The 25,607-nt window shown below is 38.3% G+C and overlaps 1 protein-coding gene across 1 annotated transcript; it reads right to left on the reverse strand.

The window, feature by feature from the left end:
* Positions 1-781: 781 nt before the first annotated feature.
* LOC306888328 (voltage-gated potassium channel regulatory subunit KCNG4-like) lies at positions 782-24,939 on the reverse strand. The gene is made up of 3 exons (XM_079446544.1): positions 24,248-24,939; positions 20,660-21,515; positions 782-2,094 (listed from the first exon to the last, which is right to left on the reverse strand). Exons 2-3 carry the CDS (start codon positions 21,506-21,508, stop codon positions 1,228-1,230), a joined length of 1,716 nt encoding a protein of 571 aa, XP_079302670.1. The 5' UTR covers positions 21,509-21,515; positions 24,248-24,939; the 3' UTR covers positions 782-1,227.
* Between the last annotated feature and the right edge of the window lie 668 nt (positions 24,940-25,607).

The raw sequence follows: 25,607 nt of genomic DNA on the forward strand, positions 1-25,607 counted from the left end.
CACCGCTGGACCATCTGAAACCTGAACCTGGCTCTGCTTGTGTCTATCATGAAAGAAAAACAAGTGATAAAACAGGTTCAACCTTTAAATCAAGAACAAGCTGATGTCCACTTAATAATTCAACCAGCAGGATAATCTTGCGAAAAGCTACACGTCATTTGATTGGTCCATCAAAGCCTCTTGGTTTCCTCTGCACCTTTTCCCAATACATGACTCAGTCTTCTGGGACTTTCGGCGCGGCATCAAAGCCATTTATGGAACATCTGATGAAACATGACTGAATAATTGGATTAGATGTGCAAATTTGTGATTTGTTAACAAAATAAAGTCCGTCACAGAGTCTGACTCCGGAAGGACTTTTTATCTCTATGAATTTATTGCATATTTAATCCCCAGCCTAATCAAGATTCTCCCCCCACCAGCTGGACCCTGCAAGCATTGGGCAGTGGGACAATTTTTTGACCTTATACAGAGAAGCTCTTCACCTGGGGGCAACAGACTCTCCTATGGGGAAATCAGCAAGAAGATGACGAAAACTAGGTTGACCTTGTTGAGGTCACAGCATGGCTGAATCTTAACTTTAGCAATAAAAACTAAAACAATCACAGATTCATCACTCTGTAAATGCTGCATGTCAGAGCTGGCAGATGGTAGGAGCACATAAGTGCTGTTTCATAAAATGAAGAGAAAAGAACAGGGTTACTGTGTCTAATGATTGAGTGTTTCAAAGAAGAGGATTAGGAAATCCTTCTATGAACCTTAAATAACAGGACAGGACATTGAGCTTACTGCTGTTTTTATTTGGAGCTATACAAGAGCATGTCTGTCCCAAACTGGTGCAGAACATTTCAAGTGCATGTTCTCTGGAAGAGCAATTCTTGAACCTGAAACAGTCAACAAAAAAAAGCACATCTTTGGATTAATTTGAGGAATCTAAATTTCTCTGCTGTATGTCTAACTGTGTGGAACAAGGCTTTAAAGTTAAGCTATCTAGCTTTATTTTTTACTTCTATTGCATGGATTTTCATGGAGTGCTAAATCTGACAAGTCCAAAGTATGAATATGAAGGAATTAGTACTTTAATGAGACATGATCAGCTTGTGGCTGATGGAAGACAAAATAGCTTCAAGGCCCTTTAACTTAACCCTGTTCACTGCAAGAGGGTTCATTATGAGGGCATGGAAGAACAGGTTTGATCTAGAGAAGAGTACAATGTGTGTGCATCTCCTAAAAGGCTCCAGCTGGTAACGGGTACTTGTTATTCCCGGAAGTCTCTCCACCATTCCCCAGAAGAGAAAGGTCTTCAAGGGAGCCAGTTGTCTCTGTGTCTGGAGTAAGAACTAGTCTGGGAGGAGGAAAAGCCACCCATCCTCCATCCTGCTCTTCATCGGGTCCTGTGGCAGCGGCTGCGGCTGCCGCACACTCCTCTTTAAAGAGCCTGTCGTGCTCCTGTTTCAGCTCTTGGTAGGAGCGGGAAAACATGTGGAAGATGGAAGTGGCTGGGAAGGCCATGATTAGGATCCCACTCAGGATGCTGCTGAGTGCCACCACCTGACCAGGTATGCTTCTAGGTACCATATCCCCATAACCCACTGTAGTCATGGAGATGATCGCCCACCAGTAAGAGGCGGGAATGCTGCTGAAATCCTGTGTTCCGGTCAGCTCGCTTTCCGCCAGGTGCACCAGAGGTGAAAAGAGCGTCACGGCTACGCAGAGAAAGAGCAGCAGCAGGCCGAACTCGCGCGTGCTCCGCCGCACCGTCATCCCCAGGGTCTGCAAGCCCAGAGAGTGGCGGGCCAGCCGCATCACGTACAGGATCCGAAGGGCACGCAGGATACGCAGTACCAATCCGAGCTTGTCCAGGTAGCCCTTACCTCCAGAGGGTCGCTCATGTTCATTGGTGGGGCTCTCATCCACTACCAGAGACACATAGTAGGGAAGGATGGCCATGGCGTCGATGATGTTCAAGGGTCCTCGGAGGAACTCCAGTTTGCTGCGTGCCTGCATGAACCGTAGCAGAAACTCTAGGGAGAACCAGGCCACACAAATCGTCTCGACGATGAACATGTGGTAGCATTTCTGGGAACACACACCCTGCGGAGGGAGAGAGAGTGAGAAACTAATTTAATTCTCAATTCAATTATTTTCAGTAAAACACTTTGCATCTAAATTTAAAATCAATGCATTAGGCTAAGCATATTAGAAGTTAAAGTAGAAAAACGTTTGCGAAAGGGAGGTTTAAAATATGTCAGAGAGTAAAACGTTGGTCAGTAATACAAAAAAAGGGGAAGGAAAATAAATAAGCTAAGGAGAGGGCAGATAGCCACTACATTTTCCAGAAAAACTCAGTTTACTTTAATATTCAAGTCACACTAACCAATAAGTCAAGCTTTATCAGTTAATTAGCCAGAGTCAGAGGTCAAATTGAGGCGGTGGTGGAAGGAGGGCTAACAGAAAAGACAAACCAGACCACTTTGACCTTGAAATGTCTGAATTAAACCCCCTATGCTGGAAGTGACCCAAATTTGATTTTCTTTTCATGTGACATGCCTGTAGATGTGATCATTGAAACTACACATATCTGATGCAGCCAGATCTAAAATCACACTTTCTGTTAACGTGGATACATACAGTATCGTCACACCGTTTTGTAAAGTCGTTATCATTCAGCGCCAGTAAGCGCCTTGCTAAGATCTTGAAACCGAAGGAGGAGCAAGCAGAATCAGTGGAAAGATGCTGAGATAGCAGATTTAATTAATATTTGGTGAGATGCATTAGTTCAAGCAAAACTCGAGGGAATGTATAACAGTCATGCCATGTTAGCAAATTAGCTGTTCAATTTGCAGCTACTTGAAGGCCCTTGCAGATGTAATGGTTTTGTTATGTGCATATACGCTGGTAAAACGTGTGACGTTATTGTTTCTGTACATGCTCACTCACAGGTACTTTAAGGTCAGCTGACTGTTCACAGTGATGCAGGTATGTGTCATTTATAAACACAAAGTCAAAGAAAAAAGATTACATTTCAGCAAATGTTCAGAACAGTATGGTTTGATCTACGATCAAAGAAACAGCCTCAGAGAACGAATGTAAGGAATAATTGATGGTGGAATTTGTGTGTAGCACATGTACTGTACATGTCTTCATAATGAGTTTACCTCAAGACATTGTTTTAGTAGAGATCAATACTAAGTTTGACTATGTTTTTTTTACTGAAATTGAAACTTTTCCGCTTCCTGTGGAAAGCTATTTTAAGCATAACATTTAACAGCGAAAAAACGAGGAATATAGGCCTATACAGTATAATAGGATAATAAAATAGGGTATATCTAATGCATGTATTTTTTATTCAATTCAATTCAAGTTTATTTGTATAGTGCTTTTTACGATACAAATCGTTGCAAAGCAGCTCTACAGGAATTTAAGTTTCCACAATATATTTATATATTGCAGAACCTTAATATGTTTGACTTATGGCAAAATTTGCTAATTCTGTATGTTGTCTGAGCATTGGCATCCTCCAACAATGTATTTTTTATTGTTGTACTCTAATGCTTATTTATTGCTTCAAAATCAGAAATAAAACCATTTAAAATCTGCCTTTTGGTTATTGGACACTTAAAAATAATCAAAACAACCTGTAAATCTCTTGTTGTAAGTACAAACTGTGAACTACTACATAGCAATGCAGAAACTCATGATGACTTTAAAATAATCAGGATCAAGAATTAAACAACGCCTTAGTAAAACCTGAAATAGTGCAGACAGGTTTCCTCAAACACTGTGCCTTCCCAAGAAGCTCACTCTGCCACACTTACATCTGATCAAACTGCAGCAGCTCTGAGGTGATTCATTGCTGTAAATTCAGCAATTTTATATGCTCAGCACACAATTTATCCTTCGTACACTGTCCCCTTTCCCTCTCACTCCCGTTCTGTCACTCTCCCCAGTTCTCAGTCATTCTCATTCCCTACTTCTACTCCAACACCTTCTTTTCATCTAATTTCTCTGACTTTTGCTCCTCATCTCCCTGTGGTGGGGTGAAGTGGTTGTGACTGCAGCTACAGACATTATGCATGTTAAAGAAGGATAACAATTTGCAACTCGTCAGGTTGACTGTCAATTTCTCAGTGCTAATGCACTTAGGGTGACCTTATCTCTGCGCTGCCACTATGTCAATGACATTCCCCCTCCTTTGTGCCCAAAACCAATCAACTACAGCCCCAGCATCTATACAGCCTGTATACATTTTAGAAATCACCTACAGAGCTGATGAGCAGCTTACCATGAAAACATTGGGGCTTCTGAGATCAGCATACATAGGCAATAGGGCTGCACGAACAATCAAAATGAAATTGAAAGTTTTCTGTGCTTTTAGCCTTACAATCTAAGCAACAGAAGGATGAGAAGTTAAATATTTAGGGGAATGTATTGTGATATCTGAAACTTTTTAAAGTATTCAACTAAAGTGACTTGCCTTAGCAATTAAAAGCGCAATCAGAGCATGATTTTGTGACCAAACCATTCAGCCTTGAATAGCAGCACTTGCATATGGGATTCAGATGCATTCTGGGTGAATAGCAGAGTATAATGACAAATTAAAATCAATAGGATGGTTGGAATAGGTTTGGCTCAACTAAACTGCCACAGTCCCAGAGCAAAACTGAGACATAAACAACCAAACACAGAACTACTATCCTAGTCTTGCCAGGACATTGCAGTCTTTGTTAGCACTAAACAGGTTATACGAACTGACATCTTTCCAGTACGAGTCTCTGATTGAATGTTAGGTGGCCTGGCAGGCTGTTTGAATCTAGAGGGAGGGTCTGAGAATGTATAAATGGATGTATTGAAAACGAAATGCAGTCGGGATAATCCGATCTGTGAGCTGCTTAGTGAATGAGATATGAGGACCCGGGAATGGGGATGTCAGGAAGAGATGAGGGGTTGGACAGAGAGTTGAATAATTGAAAGAGTGCTACACACACAGATTCTTTCATCTGACTGTACACTACTAGAGGATCTGATAAACGACACCAAATACATGTACAGAACTCAAAGCTTGTTATAGTGTGGATCCTGCTTTATACACGTAAACACACAGGAAACAAACCCCTGGGGTCAGCTGTTTCCAAAAATTCGAATTTGAACTCGGTCCTCCAAACTTGTTTACTTTTTATATTTTCATGGAAATGCATCAGATATTCATCAAAAAATATTATTCATGAGGAATGAAACCGCAGCAGGAATCTAGCCCTAAATGCATAAATATGGCATATATAGCAGAAGGCATACTGGAAACCATTAAGTATATTACTTTCAAGATCTAATATTCAAGCTTTTATAGAAAGAATCAAATTAAATTGTGGAAAACACTTGCAACTAGGGTTCTACAATTTCAGATTTTAGAGCCCTATTGGGCCTTAGGCAAATCCTGTATTACTCAGTGCAACTGAATAATTGAATATTAAATGCTATAGAGAAGGAACTGAAGACGAAATGTCAGAATATGTTAAGTTTTTAAATCAAATATCATCTTTCATATTTATCAAATTCGTCAAATTTCAAACCATGAGGTACATCCTAGAATTCTTTTCCAAATGTCTTTATAGTATTTGTCCACTTTTTATTCTAACAAAACAAAAAGTAAAATAAAAAAAAAATAAAAACAAATCTAATTTCCTATATTACAATGTAATTTTGTAAAGAAATTGATACATGGGCACAACCCAGTTTTCCACAGGATATTTTCCAGTAGGTGGCACAGAGCACAGACATAAAAACCTACTGTGAGTCATCCAAACTGATTCAAATTCACCAACTGATTCATTAAACGGCAACAACAGAGCAACTTGTTAGCAAAAGTTCACAAAGGGTATATATATATATATATATATATATATATATATATATATATATATATATATATATATATATATATATATATATACGTACACTCACCGGCCACTTTATTAGGTACACCTGTTCAATTGCTTGGTAACACAAATTGCTAATCAGCCAATCACATGGCAGCAACTCAATGCATTTAGGCATCTATAGATGTGGTGAAGACGACTTGTTGAAGTTCAACCGAGCATCAGAATGGGGAAGAAAGGGGATTTAAGTGACTTTGAACGTGGAATGGTTGTTGGTTCCAGAAGGGCTGGTCTGAGTATTTCAAAAACTGCTGATTTACTGGGATTTTCACGCACAACCATCTCTAGGGTTTACAGAGAATGGTCCGAAAAAGAGATAATATCCAGTGAGCGGCAGTTGTGTGGACGAAAATGCCTTGTTGATGTCAGAGGTCAGAGGAGAATGGGCAGATTGGTTAGAGATGATAGAAAGGCAACGGTAACTCAAATAACTCAGAATACCATCTCTGAACGCACAATCCTGAAGCAGGTGGGCTACAGCAGCAGAAGACCACACCGGGTGCCGCTCCCGTCAGCTAAGAACAGGAAACAGAGGCTACAATTCTCACAGGCTCACCAAAATTGGACAATAGAAGATTGGAAAAACGTTGCCTAGTCTGATGAGTCTCGATTTCTGCTGCGATGTTCAGATGGTAGGGTCAGAATTTGGTGTAAAGAACATGAAAGCATGGATCCATCCTGCCTCGTCTCAACGGTTCAGGCTGCTGGTGGTGGTGTAATGGTGTGGGGGATATTTTCTTGGCACACTTTGGGCCCCTTAGTACCAACTGAGCATCGTTTAAACGCCACAGCCTACCTGAGTATTGTTGCTGACCACGTCCATCCCTTTATGACTACAGTGTACCCATCTTCTGATGGCTACTTCCAGCAAGATAATGCAACATGTCACAAAGCTCAAATCATTTCAGACTGGTTTCTTGAACATGACAATGAGTTCACTTTACTCAAATGGCCTCCACAGTCACCAGATCTCAATCTAATAGAGATTCATAGACACCTTTCAAAAACATCTTATAGGGGTCATGAACTGAGAAACATCCTGTAAGTTTTAGAACTCAAACCTTTGTCTAAAAACAGCTTATATCGAAGGTCCACCGATTTGTTCATGTAGTGTTTACGAGAGAGGCAAACGCACAGGTCTACGCAGAAACCAAGCGATAAAGATGGCTCTGAAGACATCAAGATGCTGTGCAGTGCCAAGTTGTGGAAAAACAGTGTTTGCATTGCCTTCTGATCCCAACGTTAGGAAAGAGTGAATGAACTTTATTTTTAATGAAGATCTAGACATCAGTGAGAATTCGGTCCTTTCTTCACTTCATTTTACCACAGAGACACAATTCGACACAGGATTTTCAAAAAGATTGAAACTAAAATATGATGATGTGCTGACTATATTAGTTCCATCAGTAATGTCGCAATACAACTGTGAGTAACTGTTTTTATTATGTGGTCACTATTGCTTTGTCTCTTCGTACAGATTATTTGATATGCATGAGTTATTTATGCATTTTTGACCTAAATTATAGCAGTGTTTATCTATGAGTAATGTATGCTGTCAAATATATACAACTAGCCAATCATAGCAGTGACCGTTTACTTCAGTCTGCAATCTGCCTCGCCTATTCAAACAGAGCGTTCTGATAAAGGGGGTTAAAAACAGGACAGAAAATAGCTTTTTACTTCTAAATTATTATGTTTTTCTGATGTAAAAATCTTACATTACAAGTGAAAAAATAACATTACAAGTGGACCTCGGAGAACAGTACAAAACAAAAAACAAAGGCAGTTCATAACCCCTTTAAAAACATGTAAACAAACTTACCTACCCCAAACTATTAAACAGTAGTGTATTTACAGCATGTGTGTGTATGTATACATCTGCACATGGAAATTACAGATCATTTTAAGCACTTAAGCACAGAGACAGAGAGAGAGAGATTGAAGTGAGGCTAGGAGGAAAGCAGATATCACAAAGCTTACAGAAAGCTCTAAGACTGATGTCCTGTCTCTGATGTTTTCGAGCTTGTGACTTTGTCAAACAAGTGATAAAACATGAGGCTGAGGACTTTTTTTTTTTTTACAGGCAAGAGAAATGACTGATGCCCAAAAAACATAAAATCAACAAAACCGGGGTAAATGGATTCTTAACATGCTGCTGGACAGTAGCTGTATAGTGTGATGTAATGTGATTAAGTCTTGTCCACCGCACCGCTGCTGCTCGTGTCTTCCTGCTCTAACACATCAGACATGAGCCCAAACCAGTCTCTCTTTCCATACCTCTCTTCCATAATATAAGGCCATTATTCATCCCGTCTCACTCTTTTTCACTTTCTCTTGCCAAAATAATTGTTGTCGAACATTTCCTGGCGCAGAGTCAATAATGCCACGTCATTCTGAGCTCCTAGAAAAAGACCACAGGCAGGAAATTGTCGAGGTCAGCATATTGCTTTTATTTAAATCGCTGATTTTCTCTCACTTCCCCCGGCTGCTCTCTATTCAATATTCTGATTGAACGTTGTTTCAAAGACATAAAGGATAAAGTAAGCAAAAAATCTGTAACAGTGTGCTCAATCTGTCATGTTGGGTATTTACCAGGTTGTGTGTGCTGATGAAGGCGTATGCCAAAATGACCTTGAGGTCATTGCCAGGGATTGAGAGAGATGCAGAGACAGAGATGGAGTGATTGGTACATTGAAAGATCTCTGTGTTCTACATCGCGGTAACCCAGAAACCCTCACCCGTCTGCTGTGCACTAATACAGTCACAGAGCAGAGACAGACAGGAACATGACAGATGATCAGATATACTCGCGTCTGGGTCTTTCTGGCAACCAACCTCCATTTTACTCCCTAGAAAATACAAACACACATACATACACACAAACACACACACATATACATTCATAGAGAAAATAAAATTATAGGTCAGGAGACTTACGGGTGAAGTGTGAGATTTCTCTATTGAAAACACTTTCTCCTAGCCCAGTCTTTTGTGAGTTCAAAACTAGGAAAAAATATATTCAGTAGAGAAATGTCTATGACTTTTCAGTGACCTTTCAAGATTTCATGCTTTTTGAAATTTCTTGTTATTTCTAGGTTTTCCAGGACTGAAAAGGGTTCTTGGTTATGGGCGTTATGACCAAAATCTTATTACACAATTCTTTTCAATATATTTCATGATAGTTATATATATATATATATATATATATTATTTGATCTTAGTTATTATTAAAAATGAAAACAAAGATGCAAAAAAATAACAATAAGGACAATTAAAATCTAAAAAGAATATAAATGAAATAAACAGTGCTTTAAGTTTTCAGGTACAGCAGGTCATAAATAATTTTTTGCTCTTCATTTAATCAGACTGCTGTCTGGGAGAAACAGCTGAGATAATGAAGTCAATATGAAGTTAAAAACTAAACCTATTTTCTTAATACATGTCACTGATCTTATTGTGCATCAGTACATGTTACTTCAAAGAAAAATGTTTGTCCTCATAATCTTTAATCAAAATGCAAAGCTTGCTCTGTGTCGGAAACGACTTTGCTTTCGAGATTTACATCACCTTAACTTCTTATTTTTCAAGTCTTTCTAACAACACACGCACATCCAGTTGATGCTTAAATCTGTGTAATCCTCCAAAATGCACCCCACTCAATTTTTCCTTCTGCATAATAATTTGTCAAATAGCAAGACATTTCTCCCTCTTCTGTCTCTATCCATCCCACCCCAGAAACCTGAAGTATAAAGCGCAGAGTGGGATGGTGCGGCTCAGCTTGCACTAGTGAAAGTACACAGTGAGACGATCTCAGAATCTTAAACACCTGCCTCTCCATCTCCCGCTTGCTAAGCACTCCGTATTTTAACCTAGAACCACTCGTTCTCTTCTCCTCACCTTATGCTCCTATAATGGAGAGTAATGAAGGGATGGAAGAAGAGAGATCGAGTTGGTAGGCATTATGAAATCTGTTTCATTTTTCCCAAATTCTTTCCCTCGTTTTATTTTTTTCTGGATTCCGTTTTAATAGTTTAACTAAAATTGAATCATGAAAAAGGATGTCTAATCAATTAATTTAATAAAACTAACAATTTAACAATAATAATAACATTTTTAAAATAACAGCGTCATATGAAGGGTTTTATATTATTTATTTTTTTGTCTGTTTCCATTTTTCTGGATTCTGTGTTAAACTTTAATACAAATTCATTATCAAAAATGTTAGTAATCAAATGAATGATTAAGAAACAAATTATAATTTGTCATTATTTGTCAAACAATTTAATTAATCTTTTACAATTAAATTTGAACAATTTCTGGCAAACAAATTGCTGCATAATGGAGGTTTACTGTGATATTCATTAAAAACTATGCTCTAATAAACTCAAACTGTATAAATATATATATTTTTTTTGAGAATATAATATATAACATTCTAATATATAACATATTTGCATCATAATTTCTTCAAATAAAAACAAACTTTTATTTTGGCGGGTAGCAGTGAAGACCATTCAGTTTCTGTGTGTATCTGATGAAAGTTTTTAATGAAATGTAACGGTGACATGCTTGTGACATGTTGGAGATGATGGTCACGTGAGTGAAAACACCAGGAGAGTAGTCGTAGACAAAATTGTGGTGAGCCATGTAGATATTTTGTATATAATATATATATTTTTTTTTTCAATTTAATATTCACAGTCACTAGTCCATATCACAATTTGCTATAAAAAGTAAATTGTGTAAATTTATTAATCAAAATTGACCAAATTCTGTTACATTCCTCATTACACTCTAAATTCCATTTTTATGATTGGAGTCTGCGATTCTGGTTTTGAGTGCCTTTCACACTCAATGTGTGTCTCAGTTCCCACTGAACTTGATTGTGATAAGCTGTGTGTGTAGAGAAAGGCTGCGAAGAGTATATATATATCTGACACAAAAACAGATCTGCTTGCAAATACCTGTGACTGCACCCACATGACCTTTGGAGGCATTGGTCACCCACCCACACCTTTCATCTAACTGCATTGCTCTCATTGCAGTCTCTTCAGTGTCCTCCTTCCCCTGTCCCCAGAGACGGACACTGCACTTGGTCCATTTGATCTGTCCTTTATGGCAGGTTACTGCAAATCCTGTCAAGCAAGGTTTAAAACCGTAGTCCTGCACCAGCAGTTTTGTGGTCTCCATCTGCCAGAGCTTATCTGCACCAGACTGCAGAAATCAGAGTTGTAGCAACCATTATAACTTTAATAAATGTCTTCGCTCATTCCCTCACTCAATTAATTTTGCTCGGCTGCAGCTGAAAGAAAAAAAATGCAGCTGGCCACATATAAAACACTGACTTTCACACCAAAGTGACATGTTTATTGCTAGCTACCTGTTGGAGGTATCTACTTGTTACCATTAAAGTAACAATGCAGGCAAAGTATGTACAACGGGACAGACTGCTTCCGCTGTTGGCCATGCATTCGAGTATGTTTCTGCCCTAAGTGTAAATGGCACTGTAACATCCTCTCCTTCCCTTTCAGAGTAGTTTCTCTAGCTTTTAGTCAGGACCCAGGAGACATTGAACAGACATGGATACCTAACAGCCAGCCCATAAACATCTCTGTGGAAAAATAACCAAGAGGTCAACAGATAGATTTATTCATCCTGCTAGTCTGTAAAGAGAAACAGGAAGGAAATGGGTGCTTGTTGGAAACAATGCTTAAATGGATATTTCACCCAAAAATGAAAGTTGTGTCAACATTTTCCTGTAGCTAATTTTACATAATGATTACAAAATTTGTCTAATTTTTAAAAAGGTTTTTATTTAATGAAAAATTAGCCTTATTAAATGAACTATTATTTATAAGCTTTTTTCCTTCTGGGGCGTGAAATGGAGGAATTTTGGTATTTTGCTAAATGTGTTTTGAAACCTTGGCTGGTTTAGGCCTGTCATGGATAAAAAATTATGACAATAAAACCGCCAGTAGGTGGCAGCTAGTCCTGGTTTTAATAAATTATTTATTGAATTGTTCAAATCAAACGATTCGTTCAAAACTGCTGATTCAATTAGAAATGAAACAAGTGTCCTTCTCATCTGAATGGACCTTTGAATCACTGGCTTGGTTGATTGTTCAAAAATGTATTCATTCAAGAAATGACACACCGTGTTGCTATGTACATTTGTGCTCCCGCACATGTAGTGACATTCAGAAAAGTACATTGCTTGTGCAATGAATATAAAAACTCATACATGGATATTTTTTCTTTAATTGCTTGAATTCTAAGGTTATTTTAACTGTATTCTATTAGGCTTAATCGCGCAGTGAATTCTTTTGGACTCTCAAGACGTGTTTTTATTTGGTTTTTGCCAAATAAATTGGTTTTTGATAATGTCAGGTCTCCTATCGTCTCGAAGTGCCTCACAGTTACACATACAGCACAATAACATTATATTAGTGGAATGTCTTTAAATTCTAATCAAGGAAAAATTATACCTTTTCTGTTGTCTTCTTTTTAAAGAACTTGAAAATTTGCGCTTGAACCATTTCGCGCGAAAAATGACGAAAACTTGCTTCTGCTTGTATGCAGCTTGTTACAGTACCGGATACTGATTGGCCAATCACTGTTATTCGTGAATTATCATAAGCAGAGAATTTAAACATTTCATTTTCATGCTTAGTTCTACATAATACACATTATTAATCCAAAGGGGATGGTGATTTTACAGAGGGGATGCTTTTTGTCATTTTTTTCAAACAGGGGGATGCCATCCCCCTGCATCCCCCCTCAATTCCAGCCCTGCCAACCACCAACAGATTTACCAGCCCCACATGACGATTATGGACATGCAAATCTGAAACCAATGCTCCCGCAATATTAGACCCTAAAAACTCTTGAATGTCTCTAAAAAATCAAATGCTTTGACCCTAATGAACAATGGCAAATCCAAGTACTGATTGTTTCACTGAAGCATTATAGCAGCCAAGTAGTTTAAACGCTACTTTCCAGAAATAGAAATCAGTGGATTTCACCTCCTCTTGCCATTTAAATTTACATTATGAGGCAATGACCTGAAAGAGAAAACTGATAGTAAATGAAAAATGTTATATGCTAATGTTGCCCTTGTGGCAACTCTGTGAATGCATTTTCATACAACAACACAAAATTGAGCATACATAGAAGAGGCTGCATTCATGGACTTGCATAGGCTGCTATTCAGGCCTTTGAGTGAAGCATAGTGATGGCTGCATAATGCTTCTCCACAGCAGGGGAAAAAACTCAGAGAGACACAAAGAACAATGGATAATGCTAAAACAAGAAAGTCCTTGGAGAAAACATGTTACAGTCCTCCACAGCACTGAGACTTCAAGGGTGATTAATCTTCAAACAGGACAGTTACCTAAAGCATACAGCAAAATACACACTTAAAACAGTGATGTCCTGGAGAGATCCAGTCAGTTCAATTAAACAACTGTGAAATGACTTAAACACTGCAGTTTACAGTGTTCCTGCTAAACTTAATGAAGTCGAGGCATCAATTTATTTTTAAAAGCATCACAAACATGTTCTTATTGCCTCATGACTCATTAAAACAATGTGGAAAAGTTAAAAAATGTGATTGTTTTTGTAAAAAAAAAAAGTGTGTGTATTGTATTTCTATGCATAAGAATATAGTAAGAGAGAAAAGAACCCACAAAGTGTGACCTGCACAAGATGAGTTGTGTACATCTTGCAAATTTAATTCAAGAAAATTATAGGGGAAGATAACAAGCAGGTGGGCATTAAAAATGCATCTTTAACTCTGGGATGAAGCTACTTGTGGAACGAATCTTCTGATGGATGGCACTATTTACACCATTTACTATCTCTGCATCTGCTGAATCAAAAATGAGTATGCAGCACAAGAGGAAAAATGATCAGACGTGCCCACATACATTAATGGCCTTACAGCACCACACCATGCATCTTCTCACTCTCATTTCCTGTGACTTCTCTTCTATTGTATTAAATTTAAAGCAAGTAGCCCATTAAATTATTTATTTAAAAAAAGCAAAATGAAACACTACATTTTCTGAATGGTGATACAGTCTGGGCCTCTTGTAGCAACCTGGATTTGAATGACTTGCCAATCTAACTCTGGTGATTAAAACCAGGAACCTTCTGCTTACTCTGAGCTTGTAAACACTTCACTATATCACCAGCGAAGACAAGCACTACTGTATACGAGCAGCCACATGTGTGTTTGTTTATACGTACACCTGTGAGACACTCCAGAGTATCTTTTTTGAACCCTGTAACCTTGGAATTGAAAGATGTTGGTGCTCAGAATGGTAAACAGCAGGCAGGCATAAGAACAGCTCCCGTTCGGAACATTTTCTTTCAAGTCATGCTGCTCATTTATGGAGTTCAATTCGTTCAGGACCTCAGTTCCAGCTTTAACAAAGGCGATTCTGGTGCAATAACACTTTTGACCTACACTGGCACTTTGTGACTTGGAAACTCCTGTTGTTGAGTGTTATATAAAAAGCTATTCTGGAACCTGCATGTGAGGGCAATCACCTCCCAATTTCTCCTGCATCAATATTGGAACACCGAAATGAAATGTACCATAATGAAAGCATGTAGAACCACAAAAATGTCAGTCCATTTGCAGTAGAAAGGTAGTCTGCATTCTTGTAAAATGGAACAACTAAAACTCAACTCTCTCAAAGCTATGGAATTAGTAATCGACCCTCCCAACCCACTTAACCATTATTCCACTGCTGAATTTCCTGCCCAACAGCAAACCAAATTTAGATTGTATTGTGAACTGATTGCAATGCAACAGAAAGAACAGGTCCTGTGAAATAATATATAGACAATACATATTTAATTATTTTAAAAAGTACTACGTTTTTCTCAATATTGCACATATACATACAGCACAACCATTTCTTGTGAACACCTTAAATATTTTCTATCAATGACTTACTGAACTTTTTCCTATTTCTGTCAGTCATATGTGGTTTAGAATAAACCAGTGGTTCTCAGATAGGACTCGGGGCCCACTCGACTAGGCTCGGGGCCCACTAAGGGGCCTCAGAAAACTTCCAGGGAGCCTAAAGATGACTCCCATGGTCTTAAAAACCCAATTTTAAAAGTGTGGTTCTTAAACCTGGAAAAGTAATGTCAATTAATAAAATCTTAAAAGTACACTGTTATACAAGCTGTACACTCACTACTTTACATTGTAGCAAAGTGTTATTTCTTCAGTGTTGTCACATATAAAAGATATAATAAAATATTTACAAAAATGTGTGGGGTGTACTCACTTCTGTGAAATACTGTATATTTTATTGTAAAGACAAGCTCTAAAATGTTTTATAGGGTTAAAATTTTTAGTAAAAAAGAATAATAAAAATCCAGTAAAATCACAACTGGAAAAGTCATTGGGCCTTTGAATATCATTGTAAACAATGGGGTGGGGGGCATGATGTCAAAGAGACACTGAAATAAATCATCACTGTCTAATGTGCACATTTGGAAACCAATGTTAATAATGCAGGTCTGTATTAGAACTTTAAATAAATGCTAAGTTAATAAAACAACAATAAAAAATCCTACAAGTTCCAATTAGTTGGTGGAACTGCTTTGTTGTAAACTTTATTAATTTAAATGGGTTAAAATCATGGCATTAATGGAAACTTTTACAAGTGCACCCAATCTTCATCTAGTGTTTCCTTTCCATTCTCTCACTTTGTCCTCATCATGCTGGTTTTGGGATCTATCTTCCAACTCAAGAGGAAACCTGCGGCACATTGTCCAGATTGCCCTGTTGATTGTTCACCTTCTCCTGCCTTATTGTAAGAACCCAGGACAAAGAACGGTAGCTGAGATCATTGCTAACTCTGCATCAGAACCTGTTCCAGGAACTCCCATTCTGGCAAATCATAAAGCAAAAATGCAAAACTGCAACTCAACACCAAAACCACTCATGTCCTGCACCTGTACCGACACCATCTGGCCCTCTGTAATACTCTGTCCAACATAGCATGAAAAGGACATATAGAGCCTTAGCTAGTTTGTCATTGATGGGTGTGTGGAGACTATGATCGGTCAAGAAGAAAATGAAACTATAGCTTTGGTTTGAACTGCAGCACTGGCTAAATGTTCAAAGACCAGCTTCATATTTCATGAATGTCACAGACGTGAAAGTGATGCAGAGCTGTAAAATGCTCTAAATATTCTCTCTCTGTGTGTGCATCAGCACAGTCAGGACCGATGATTCATTTACCTGTTCATTTTTTCAGCACTTTCATCTAGCATATGTAGATAATGTGCTCAACTTTGTGGCTCAGAAACAAGGCTGTTCATTATCTCTTAATGCATGTAATCAAGTGAATACACCTGCAATATAAAAGATACTGAATGCTGTAGAGATAAGTACAATGCCAGGTCAAGTGAGTTCTTTCAGAAGGTTTCCATCAAATCAAACTGATTATGTTGTCTTTTCTGTAGCAAACACAAATCTACTCTTTGTTTGATGGATTGGCTGGAGACTTTTAGCCAAATTAAAAAGACTTGAGTTCATGACATCATACTTAATCGCTTATTCTCCTCTACATTTTTCAATTCAGGCCAATTCAAACATGCATTAGGGTATAATTGTCTTGGCAGGACAGGCCCATTTCTTTTCTGGAGTCCAATACCAGCTATTTGCAGATCAATCCGGAATTTTGGCTCATATGGAGTAGTCATCTCAATAGTCAATCCTACAACTACAAGAAAATTCATTAGATTATTTCATTATGTATTTATTTTAGTGCTGTCAAACGATTAATCGCATCCAAAATAAAAGTTTTTGTTTACATAATATAAGTGTGTGTACTGTGTATATTTATTATGTATATATAAACACACACACATGCATGTATATATTTCAGAAAAATATGCTATGTTTATATATTAAATATATTTATATATAATATAAATAATATGAATATAATATATACATGTAAATACATGCAAAACAAATCTAAATATATACATGTATGTGTGTGTATTTATATATACATAATAAATATACATAGTGCACGCACATTATATAAACAAAAACTTTTATTTTGGATGCGATTAATCGTTTGACAGCAGTAATTTATTTTAAGATTAATATTTTTAGCGCCAGTGATTTAAATAGCATGCTGACAGTGTGCTGTATTTTGCTTGTTAGACAATTCCTGTGCCTCCCTGTTTTACTCCATCTAGTTATTTTTGAGCGCAAGAACAAGTCTTTTGTAAATGCCCAACTCAAAACCATCCTAATTATTCAGGGATTTATTAAATGCTAATAACCAATATTTACTTTCCCTCCTGTCATTTCAAACCTGTTTGACTTCTTTCATTGAACTACTTTTGAATGAAAGTCAATGGGGTCCAAAGACTGACTTATATATCTTATTTTTTGTTCCACAGAAGAGAGAAGGAAAAGTCATAAAGTTTGGTATGACATGGGGTTGAGTGAATTCACCCCAAAATTTTCATTTACGTAAATGTTTATCCTTAATATGATCAGTGATAAAGCTTCACTTTTACAGGATACTGTAAATAAGTGTATGCGTCACAAGCACTTGAGTGAGAGTTTGCAGGATGCTCGTGGCATACAAACACCTTCAACTCTGAGTCCTTGCTGCTGTAGTTCAAACAAAGCCAAATTTACACCTGCAGCCCAGGGGAGGAGAAAAGGAGAGAGAGCAGAAGACAGCATGGGGGAAGGAAGGGGCAGAGAGTCGTAAACAAGAGTAAAGGTGAGAAAAAGCAGAGAAAAGATAAGAGGGCAGAGAGAAAAGGGGACCAAAAGAAGAAAAGCAAAGGTTGAAATTAATATTTAAGAAAGCAGGGCTGGAGTGAATCTACTGTAGGACAAGAGGGGAAAAAGTAAAAGATCCATAGAACAGATCCCATGGATGCTCAGATTCTCTTGACTGGCTGATGCTTTATCCGTACAACCAGTAGAATAAAGGTTAGTTTAAAAATGCTATATATAATATATAATTAATTGTTACAAAACTGCAGAAGGTACACCCATGCAAATCCATAATATCATTCTAGTAGTACTGCTTCCAACTTATCTAGCTTCTGCAAAGATAACGGGTATTAGGGCATATGAATCCAGATAAAAGTCCTCTTATCACCTCACAAGAATGTATTTATTGTTATCTAAACAATAAATAAAAAGTAGCTGCTTGGGATTACGAGAATACAGCCTGCTCTCAAACACACAAGATAGTTAACCTCTCTGGATCGATTCCCAAGGATGTCTGTTTAAATGAGTTCAGATTGTGCTCCATACATGTTTCTTATCTCTTATCTATTCATATCACAATTAAAATACCAAACACAAATGAAATTGCACCAGGGAGTTTAGGAATCATACATAATGCCTGAATGGCATTGTATAAATTAGGCTAGACCTTACTATAAAACTAATTTTGATTTACTCTGCCAATGACTTTCAGCCTTTATACGATTTTTAGTGTATGGATGAAGTCAGTTCCCCTCATGTTCACACAGGTGTAGTTCATCACATTAAATATAAACAGTTGTCTATTAGAAAGTGTTCAAATACCTTTTGTCTTTATTTTAAACAGTATATCAAAATTTGTTTTAAGAAACATTCAGAAAAGTGTACTTGTACTTGTCACTTGGTTTGATATGTTGTCATCTAATGCAATACCATTCATACATATTTATGGGTTGCTCAATTGTCCATATATTTTCTGAGGCCTCTGTACTTTCATATGGATTCATTTAGAGCTAAAACACTTGCTGCATAAGCTACAGGGGTCTGTTTAGGTCACACTGATGTCAAGCGTTGAGATAAGCCTGTGGGTTGTTGAATTTATTTGCTGCTTTTCTCTATCAGCTCATTGCGAGTCTTTCTCACTTCTGTTTGTGTTTCCTGTTTACTCGAGATTTGCTGCCTTGTCTTTCCGCATCTGATATTGAGCTCTGAGCTAAAATTGTGTTGTATATAATTTATAGAGGCATACAACTTCACAGAAAAGTTTTATGCTTGTAAACATACAAAACTGTGGAACATCAATCTGCACATCTTCACATTTGACTACACACAAAGAATTGAAAGTGCTGTGAGAGATAGAGGAGGTCATCTTGTTATCACTCAATGTACACATGCACACACACTTATCTGTGCACACACACATTTATGAGCAGAGATGAATGACTCCATGCTCAGGCCATTCCTTTTCTACCGTGTGGCTGACATTGACAAACAGCCCGGCAGTGCGAATTAAATATGACAGTCCTGCTGCTTCCAGTGGGACTCTGCCTGTTGGACGCTACATGCTGGTGTAACTGCCTAGACATCACCAGAGTCTTACCTTTACATAAACACAAGCACATCCATGTGGAGTGAAACTTCAGGCAAATAAAGCTACAGCCAGAGGTCTACCACTTCCACTTTGGGCGGTGTGAGGTGCCTACCTAAGGGCGATTAAAATGCAAAAAATGCAAAGTCATTTAACAGCAAAAAGGTCTAGTCTTCTCAAGCGGACCCCCCTGTGTGCCTGCTGACATTCCAGAGGTCTCTATGGAGCTGGTTCATTATTCTCTGTGTATGTTTGCTGACATTGTGGAGGCATTGCTGGTCCAGTTCATTACTCTCTGGGTATTTACTGACATTGGGGAGCCCTGCTGAGGTGCATTCATTATTTCTCACGATGAACAGCACGCACAGGTCTGCTTGAAGATCGGAAACATACCTCCTGTGACATGCTCACATTCTACCTGAGGAGAAGGGGGTCTACGTTAACAGTTGAACATGTGTCTGGCTTTTTCGTCTTACATCTTGAGTGATCTCAAAGGTGAAGTTGAACAGAAGTAAAATGTACCAAAGAGAGAATTGTTACACCTGAATTTACATATAAATCACTCGATTTTCAGTGTGTTGGCTCGATGTGAAAGGATCAATTCATTTGAGAGCATAGAAATCTTTAAGATCATATAGAAAGGGTTAGATCGCCCAAAAATTAAAATTCTGTCATCATTTAAATTAAATCTGTTCATCATCCGTGTTGAACAGCATATGCTGGTAAAATATGTTTTGAAGCATGACTGCTGGTTTGAACTGGTTTAAGCTGGTTCTTAACTAGTCATGAGCTGCTTTATGCTGGTCCTAAGCAACTAGCTCCTGCTTAGGACCAGCACATGACCAGCTTAAACTAGCTCATGACCAGCTAAGAACCAGCTTAAACCAGCTCAAACCAGCAGCCATGCTTCAAAACAAACCTAACCAGCATATTCTCTTTTTTTTAACAGGGATATAAAGCAATCGTATCTCTTCACAAAATTAAATTTCATTTTATAACACCTTTATGGCATTATCTTCTAAGTTGTGGTTATTTGATCTTGATCTTCTAAGTCTTGGTTACTTGGACTTTCAATAGGGAGACTGAAACCACTCAAGTTTCATTAAAATATCTTAGTTTGCATTTTAAAGCTTAACCAAAGTCTTAAGGGTTTGGAACAACATGAGGGTGAGTAAATTGTGTCAGAATTTTCATTGGGTGAACTATCCCTTTAAAATCCACTTACTCACCCTCATGTCGTTCCAAAGCTGACTTTCTTTCTTTGGTGGAATAAAAAGTCATACTGGTTTGGAATGACACAATGACTTTTCATTTTTTGGGTGAACCATCCAATTGATTAGGCTGAGACATTTTGTATGCACTCACCCTATTTTCTTCCTCTCTGAGGTCCGGCATGGTGCTGATGCACAGGCTGATCACTGTCACCGCCACCATCAACACAGACAAACAGGCGAACACCTTTCCCGGCAAACCCGACTGAGGATTCTCCACCATGTCCCTCAAACGGTTCATTAACTTTTGGTAACGTGTCTCCTCGACAGGAGGGCACAGCTGCATTCTGTGTTGACGTTGCTCCTCCTCCCGCCGCTCGAGCTCGGCGACCTCCTCAATGCGAGTGTACATCTTGCGCTTGCAGCAGCGTTCCATGTAGGCCATCTCTACGCCCCAATAGTTGAGCTCCTCATGCAGTGAGAGCGCACACATCTCACGTAACAAACGTAGCTTTCCTGCTGCCAGGAAGTTGAGGATTACACGGAACGCACTGGGGCTACGGTCAAAGAAAAATTCACGGCATGTCTCATCGTAATCGTCGCAAACACAAGCGATCTCCTCGGGACTGCTGCAGGGTTTGAGACGTCCTAAACGCGTCAGGGGGAACTGCTCCAACGTACTCCAAGGGAAGGTGTAACGGTTGCCCCCCACATTGATGAGGGCCTGCCTACCGTGGTCCACCGAAAGCAGATCTTCCGGTCGGCGAATGAACTGAGCGCGCTGAAAATACACTCCCTTGGTGGTCTCAATTTCCGGGATCTCTGTAAAAATGTGGTCCAAGCTGCTGTCATCACTGACCGAGAGGTTGCTGAAGTCATGATTGGCATTGCTGATGATTGGCATGATGGCATTGAAGAGGAATTTAATCGAGGTGTTTAATCGAAGGTAGATCCCATAGGATCTCATGCACAGTTCAGTGAAGACCCAAACATCCCACATCATTTGAACACTGTTGGAGACAAAAAGACAACAAAAGACAAAGAGGTTAAACAGTTGTTTTTATAAAACCACAAAGTTTGCAATAGTACCATAACTTTGTTAAAATGACATGGAACTTGTATAATATGCTCTTAGTATTTCAATAATGAAGGACACTGTCATTTGGCACATTTTCTGGTGGCTTAGCAGAGACCTCCAGACAAGCCACAACTAATAGAGATTGAATAATTTGCTGTTGTCAAGATGTTCCATTATGCTAGGGTGGGAGCTAGAGTGATAAACTCTTTATTACTAGAAGAGTATTCCCGTGGGGAGCGAGGCTTGCTTTACTGGAAAGTTAATTGATGGAAGTGTGTTGAACAGCCCAGTGGCAGTGACTCTATCAAGAACATTCTCTCCAGTACAGGCTGATGAGCAGAAAGTGAGGGGAGCAAGATTCTTCATAATCACACATAAGCAGGTGTTAAAATAGAGTGGAAATTAGGAGGGATGTAAACCAAGCAGACAATGCATGATAATTGCAAATGTGTCTAAACAATGGTGAAATAATGGGCATACTTTTACAACAACAGACAGCATGCAAGAAGTGTCAGGGGCCACTCCTATTGCCTTTAAAAAGCTTATTTAAAATCCACTGCAGGTCTGAGTGATTTATCGACTTTAGTCAATTTAAAAGATCATTGTACTGTAACTTTAACTCAGAGGAGGTTCCAAAAAACAACAAAAAAAAAACAAACACACACATTGTCATATTGTTCATGTCTGACATATGATTGCTTAGAGCAGGGGTCAGCAAGTAAGTCTGGCATCATGCCAAAAATAAAATTTCACCACTAGATGGCGGGCCAGAACATAGTTAAAGGATAATTTAAGATATTAATTGATGAAAAATGCAACCAGAATTGCCTGTGACAGACTGTTACAGTGTATTTTGTAACTGGTAGTGAGCTGTTACTCAGTGTAAAATCCTGCGACAGTCATTAACAAAAAGCCACATTTGTGTGGCGGTGTCCGATCAGAGTATGTGAGCGGAGTGAAGCGTCAACAATTTCCCCTCCGTTGTCCCGCTCCACTCCGTGCTCACTGATATCAGAAACACTGCTCCGCGCCTCAAGTATTTCAGTAGGCTAGGTTTGAAATATCACAGTTCTATGGAAGCCCGTTTCCGCCACTGAATAAAAAATTTTAAAAAGTTATTGCGACTTTTTAACTCACAATTCTGACTTTTTTTTTTTACCGAATTCTGAGATATAAACTCGCAATTGCGAGTTATAAAGTTAGAATTGTTAAAGTCCAGTTTTGAGGGGAGGGGGGGACTATTATGTTCTCAGAATTGCGAGTTTATATCTCAGGATTATAACTTTTTAACTCACAATTGCGAGTTTATATCACACAATTCTCAGAAAAAAAGTGAGCTGTCAGCTGAAAATATTCAGAAGGAACAAATAAATTCCTTGAGAAATATAACTTCCCGCTCATGTCCACTGCAGTCATCATAGCCTTCACATATTTTCTGATTTGAGTGATCCGTTTCTATTTAACTAGCTAAATATGTTTAACATGTGAATTCTTGCTAAATATGCAGTTATATTACGGGTCGTTGGCATGAATTGTACTCGTGATGGAGCGGTGATGGAGCGCTCTTGGAGCGAGTGAAAACCACGACGCTCCGACTTTTAAAAAGTCCGCTCCTCGCTCCATTCAAAATCACACCGCTTCACTTGCGCTCCGCTCCGCTCACATACTCTGATTGTGAGTAACTATTGCTGACATGACAGATCTATTTAAGAACCAGCCGCTATCAAAATAATCTACAAGCACGGGCCAGATATTCTTGCTGGCGGGCCACTTTTGCCGACCACTGGCTTAGAGCATTAACAACCATTTAAATTGTTTATACCGACAAACTTTTTCTAAGCAACTTTTAGATCCCAAATATTTCAGTATATTATACAGTATATTATTCCTGAACAAAGAGCCAGTTCATTTTGGTGAGTCAGAAACCCTTTTGAATCAGTCAGGGCAGTTACTGAATTCATCTAACTCTCTTAGGCTACTGAATATCAATTAGTCATGCAAGTATTTTTATTCAATAGCCTACATTTAGGAACAATTTTGTATTTATGCCGCTGCTAAAAAGTCTTTTAAAAATCTAACACATTTTGCAAAATCTGTATTAAATTTATCTCTGACTTGCTCTATATGGACATGTTCTGTTGAAATATGAAATGATTTGTCAACACAGTCCAGATCAGCACAAAATTGCATTCCCACCCCCCCCAAATATTTCTTCCTCAAAAGTACCAAAAAAATCGTTCGTGGATCTGTTCAGGAATCAGAATCGTTTAAGAAGAATCAGAATTGACCAAATGAATCACTACATTCCTTATCCCTATCCCATCACTGTCATGCATCACAAATATGTACTTAAACATTTATTAAAATAGCAGGCTCATTCACAGACCATAATATAAAACAGTAAAATATAATAGGTTCAAATACTGCTGAATTTAACTAATATGATCAAATAACATACAATTATAAGCTACAATAGGCTATACAAAACGGTTCAAATAACATTCTGAATGCATTTAGAAGACCAAACATAAAATAAAACTAAGCGAAACTGACAGTCTAAAAGTTGATAAACACGCAATAAATATAACAATACATAGGTTAATTATTTGTATAAGTAATTAAATGAAATCTACAAGAGCATCAAAGTAGAAACTCCCAACTCACCCCTCGACATGACTCCGGTCCTCACTTTCTTCAGCAGAGACATTTTCTCTCCACAGTGCTCCATAACCGGTTAAACGAACTCACTTTAGTATTTAATTAACGGTTCTTGCTGGAATGCCTACGTCAGGAGCGGTAAAATGATCAGAAGGCAAATATTCTCCGCTGACACATGATCACTGTCCCGCGCGCTCAGAGTCACCATCACTGCATAGATCCGACCGAATGTGTGTGCGTGAACCCCGGTCGGTTGCGCGCCCCTCTCGCGTCTTGAGAGAGGCACTGTAAGTTTAAAGCGAAGTCTAAATCATCGTAGGGATGTTCTACATGCAAACCCTGGTCACGTACCGCTCGCACCCCGACAATAAACCTTATAAAAAGCAGATTATTTTATTACCTGCTCCTGTTTTAAAGGAGTTTGAGATGTGCACGTCATTGTGCGTCAAAGCGACTGAGGCGTGATGAATTATTACACTCGCAATGGACACTTGAATTTCCATTTGAACCCTTTTTGTGGTCACAATGGCGGTTTCAAGAATTTATTAACTGTATATGAAGAGCATAAGGCAAAACTCTTTGCTTTCCCAACAGGAAATTTGTCTCGTGAGGTGTTTCAACCGCAATAGTTCCATTACGACAATTAGGTAAGTGCATCTAGTATCTGTGTTTGCTGCACAAACTGTAGAATTCGTAATGCTATATTTATGCATTGCACACAGTGCAAACACCTCGGGACAGCCCAGTTTGTTTGATTCAGTATTTGCATACATGCTGTTTACCTGGCAGCACTATTATGGAGTCCAAGCTTACAAATAGACGTACAAAATGTGCATACTGTACTCATTAGGTTGCACATGCCTAGGAAATGCTAAAATAACTAAGCAGTTTGCACTGGTCCTGGTGGCATAAATGAGACAGCTGGCATTGTGCACTCACACTCTCCATCACTGGATGCCAAGGGTCCGCAGACATAAAACCCATGAATGATTGCACATATATGCACTGCCACCCCCTCCTCACTGTCTCATTTTATGTGTACCCCTTCAGTTATACACATTTATCTATTTGCCCACATAATTAAACTGTACTGAGTTTCAGTGCATTTTTATTACTCTGTACACTGTACAAAAATAGTAGGATTTTCACAATTTTCACTCAGAAGTTGCTAATAAAATAAATATTAGCTAATCTAACTTTATTCATAAATAATTACAAAGAAATTGCAAGTAGCACATTGAATTACGCATAACATTTTGAAGTAGAAAGATTATACTGTATGAAGTTTTGAAATACATCTGTTTTAATTACAATTTAGAAAAAAACTTTTTTGATACAGTTTGATTTAATTATAATGTTAAATGTT

Source organism: Barbus barbus (assembly GCF_936440315.1).
Source record: "Barbus barbus genome assembly, chromosome: 22".
In the NCBI taxonomy this organism is placed as follows: domain Eukaryota; kingdom Metazoa; phylum Chordata; class Actinopteri; order Cypriniformes; family Cyprinidae; genus Barbus; species Barbus barbus.

Bases quoted from the DNA above. Each gene is read 5' to 3' on its own strand.
- LOC306888328 (XM_079446544.1), bottom strand. From the start codon at position 21,508: ATGATGTGGGATGTTTGGGTCTTCACTGAACTGTGCATGAGATCCTAT. The intron at 2,095-20,659 runs GTGAGTGCATAC...CTCCCTCCGCAG, and splicing joins TCAGAGAGGAAGAAAATAGG to GGTGTGTGTTCCCAGAAATG.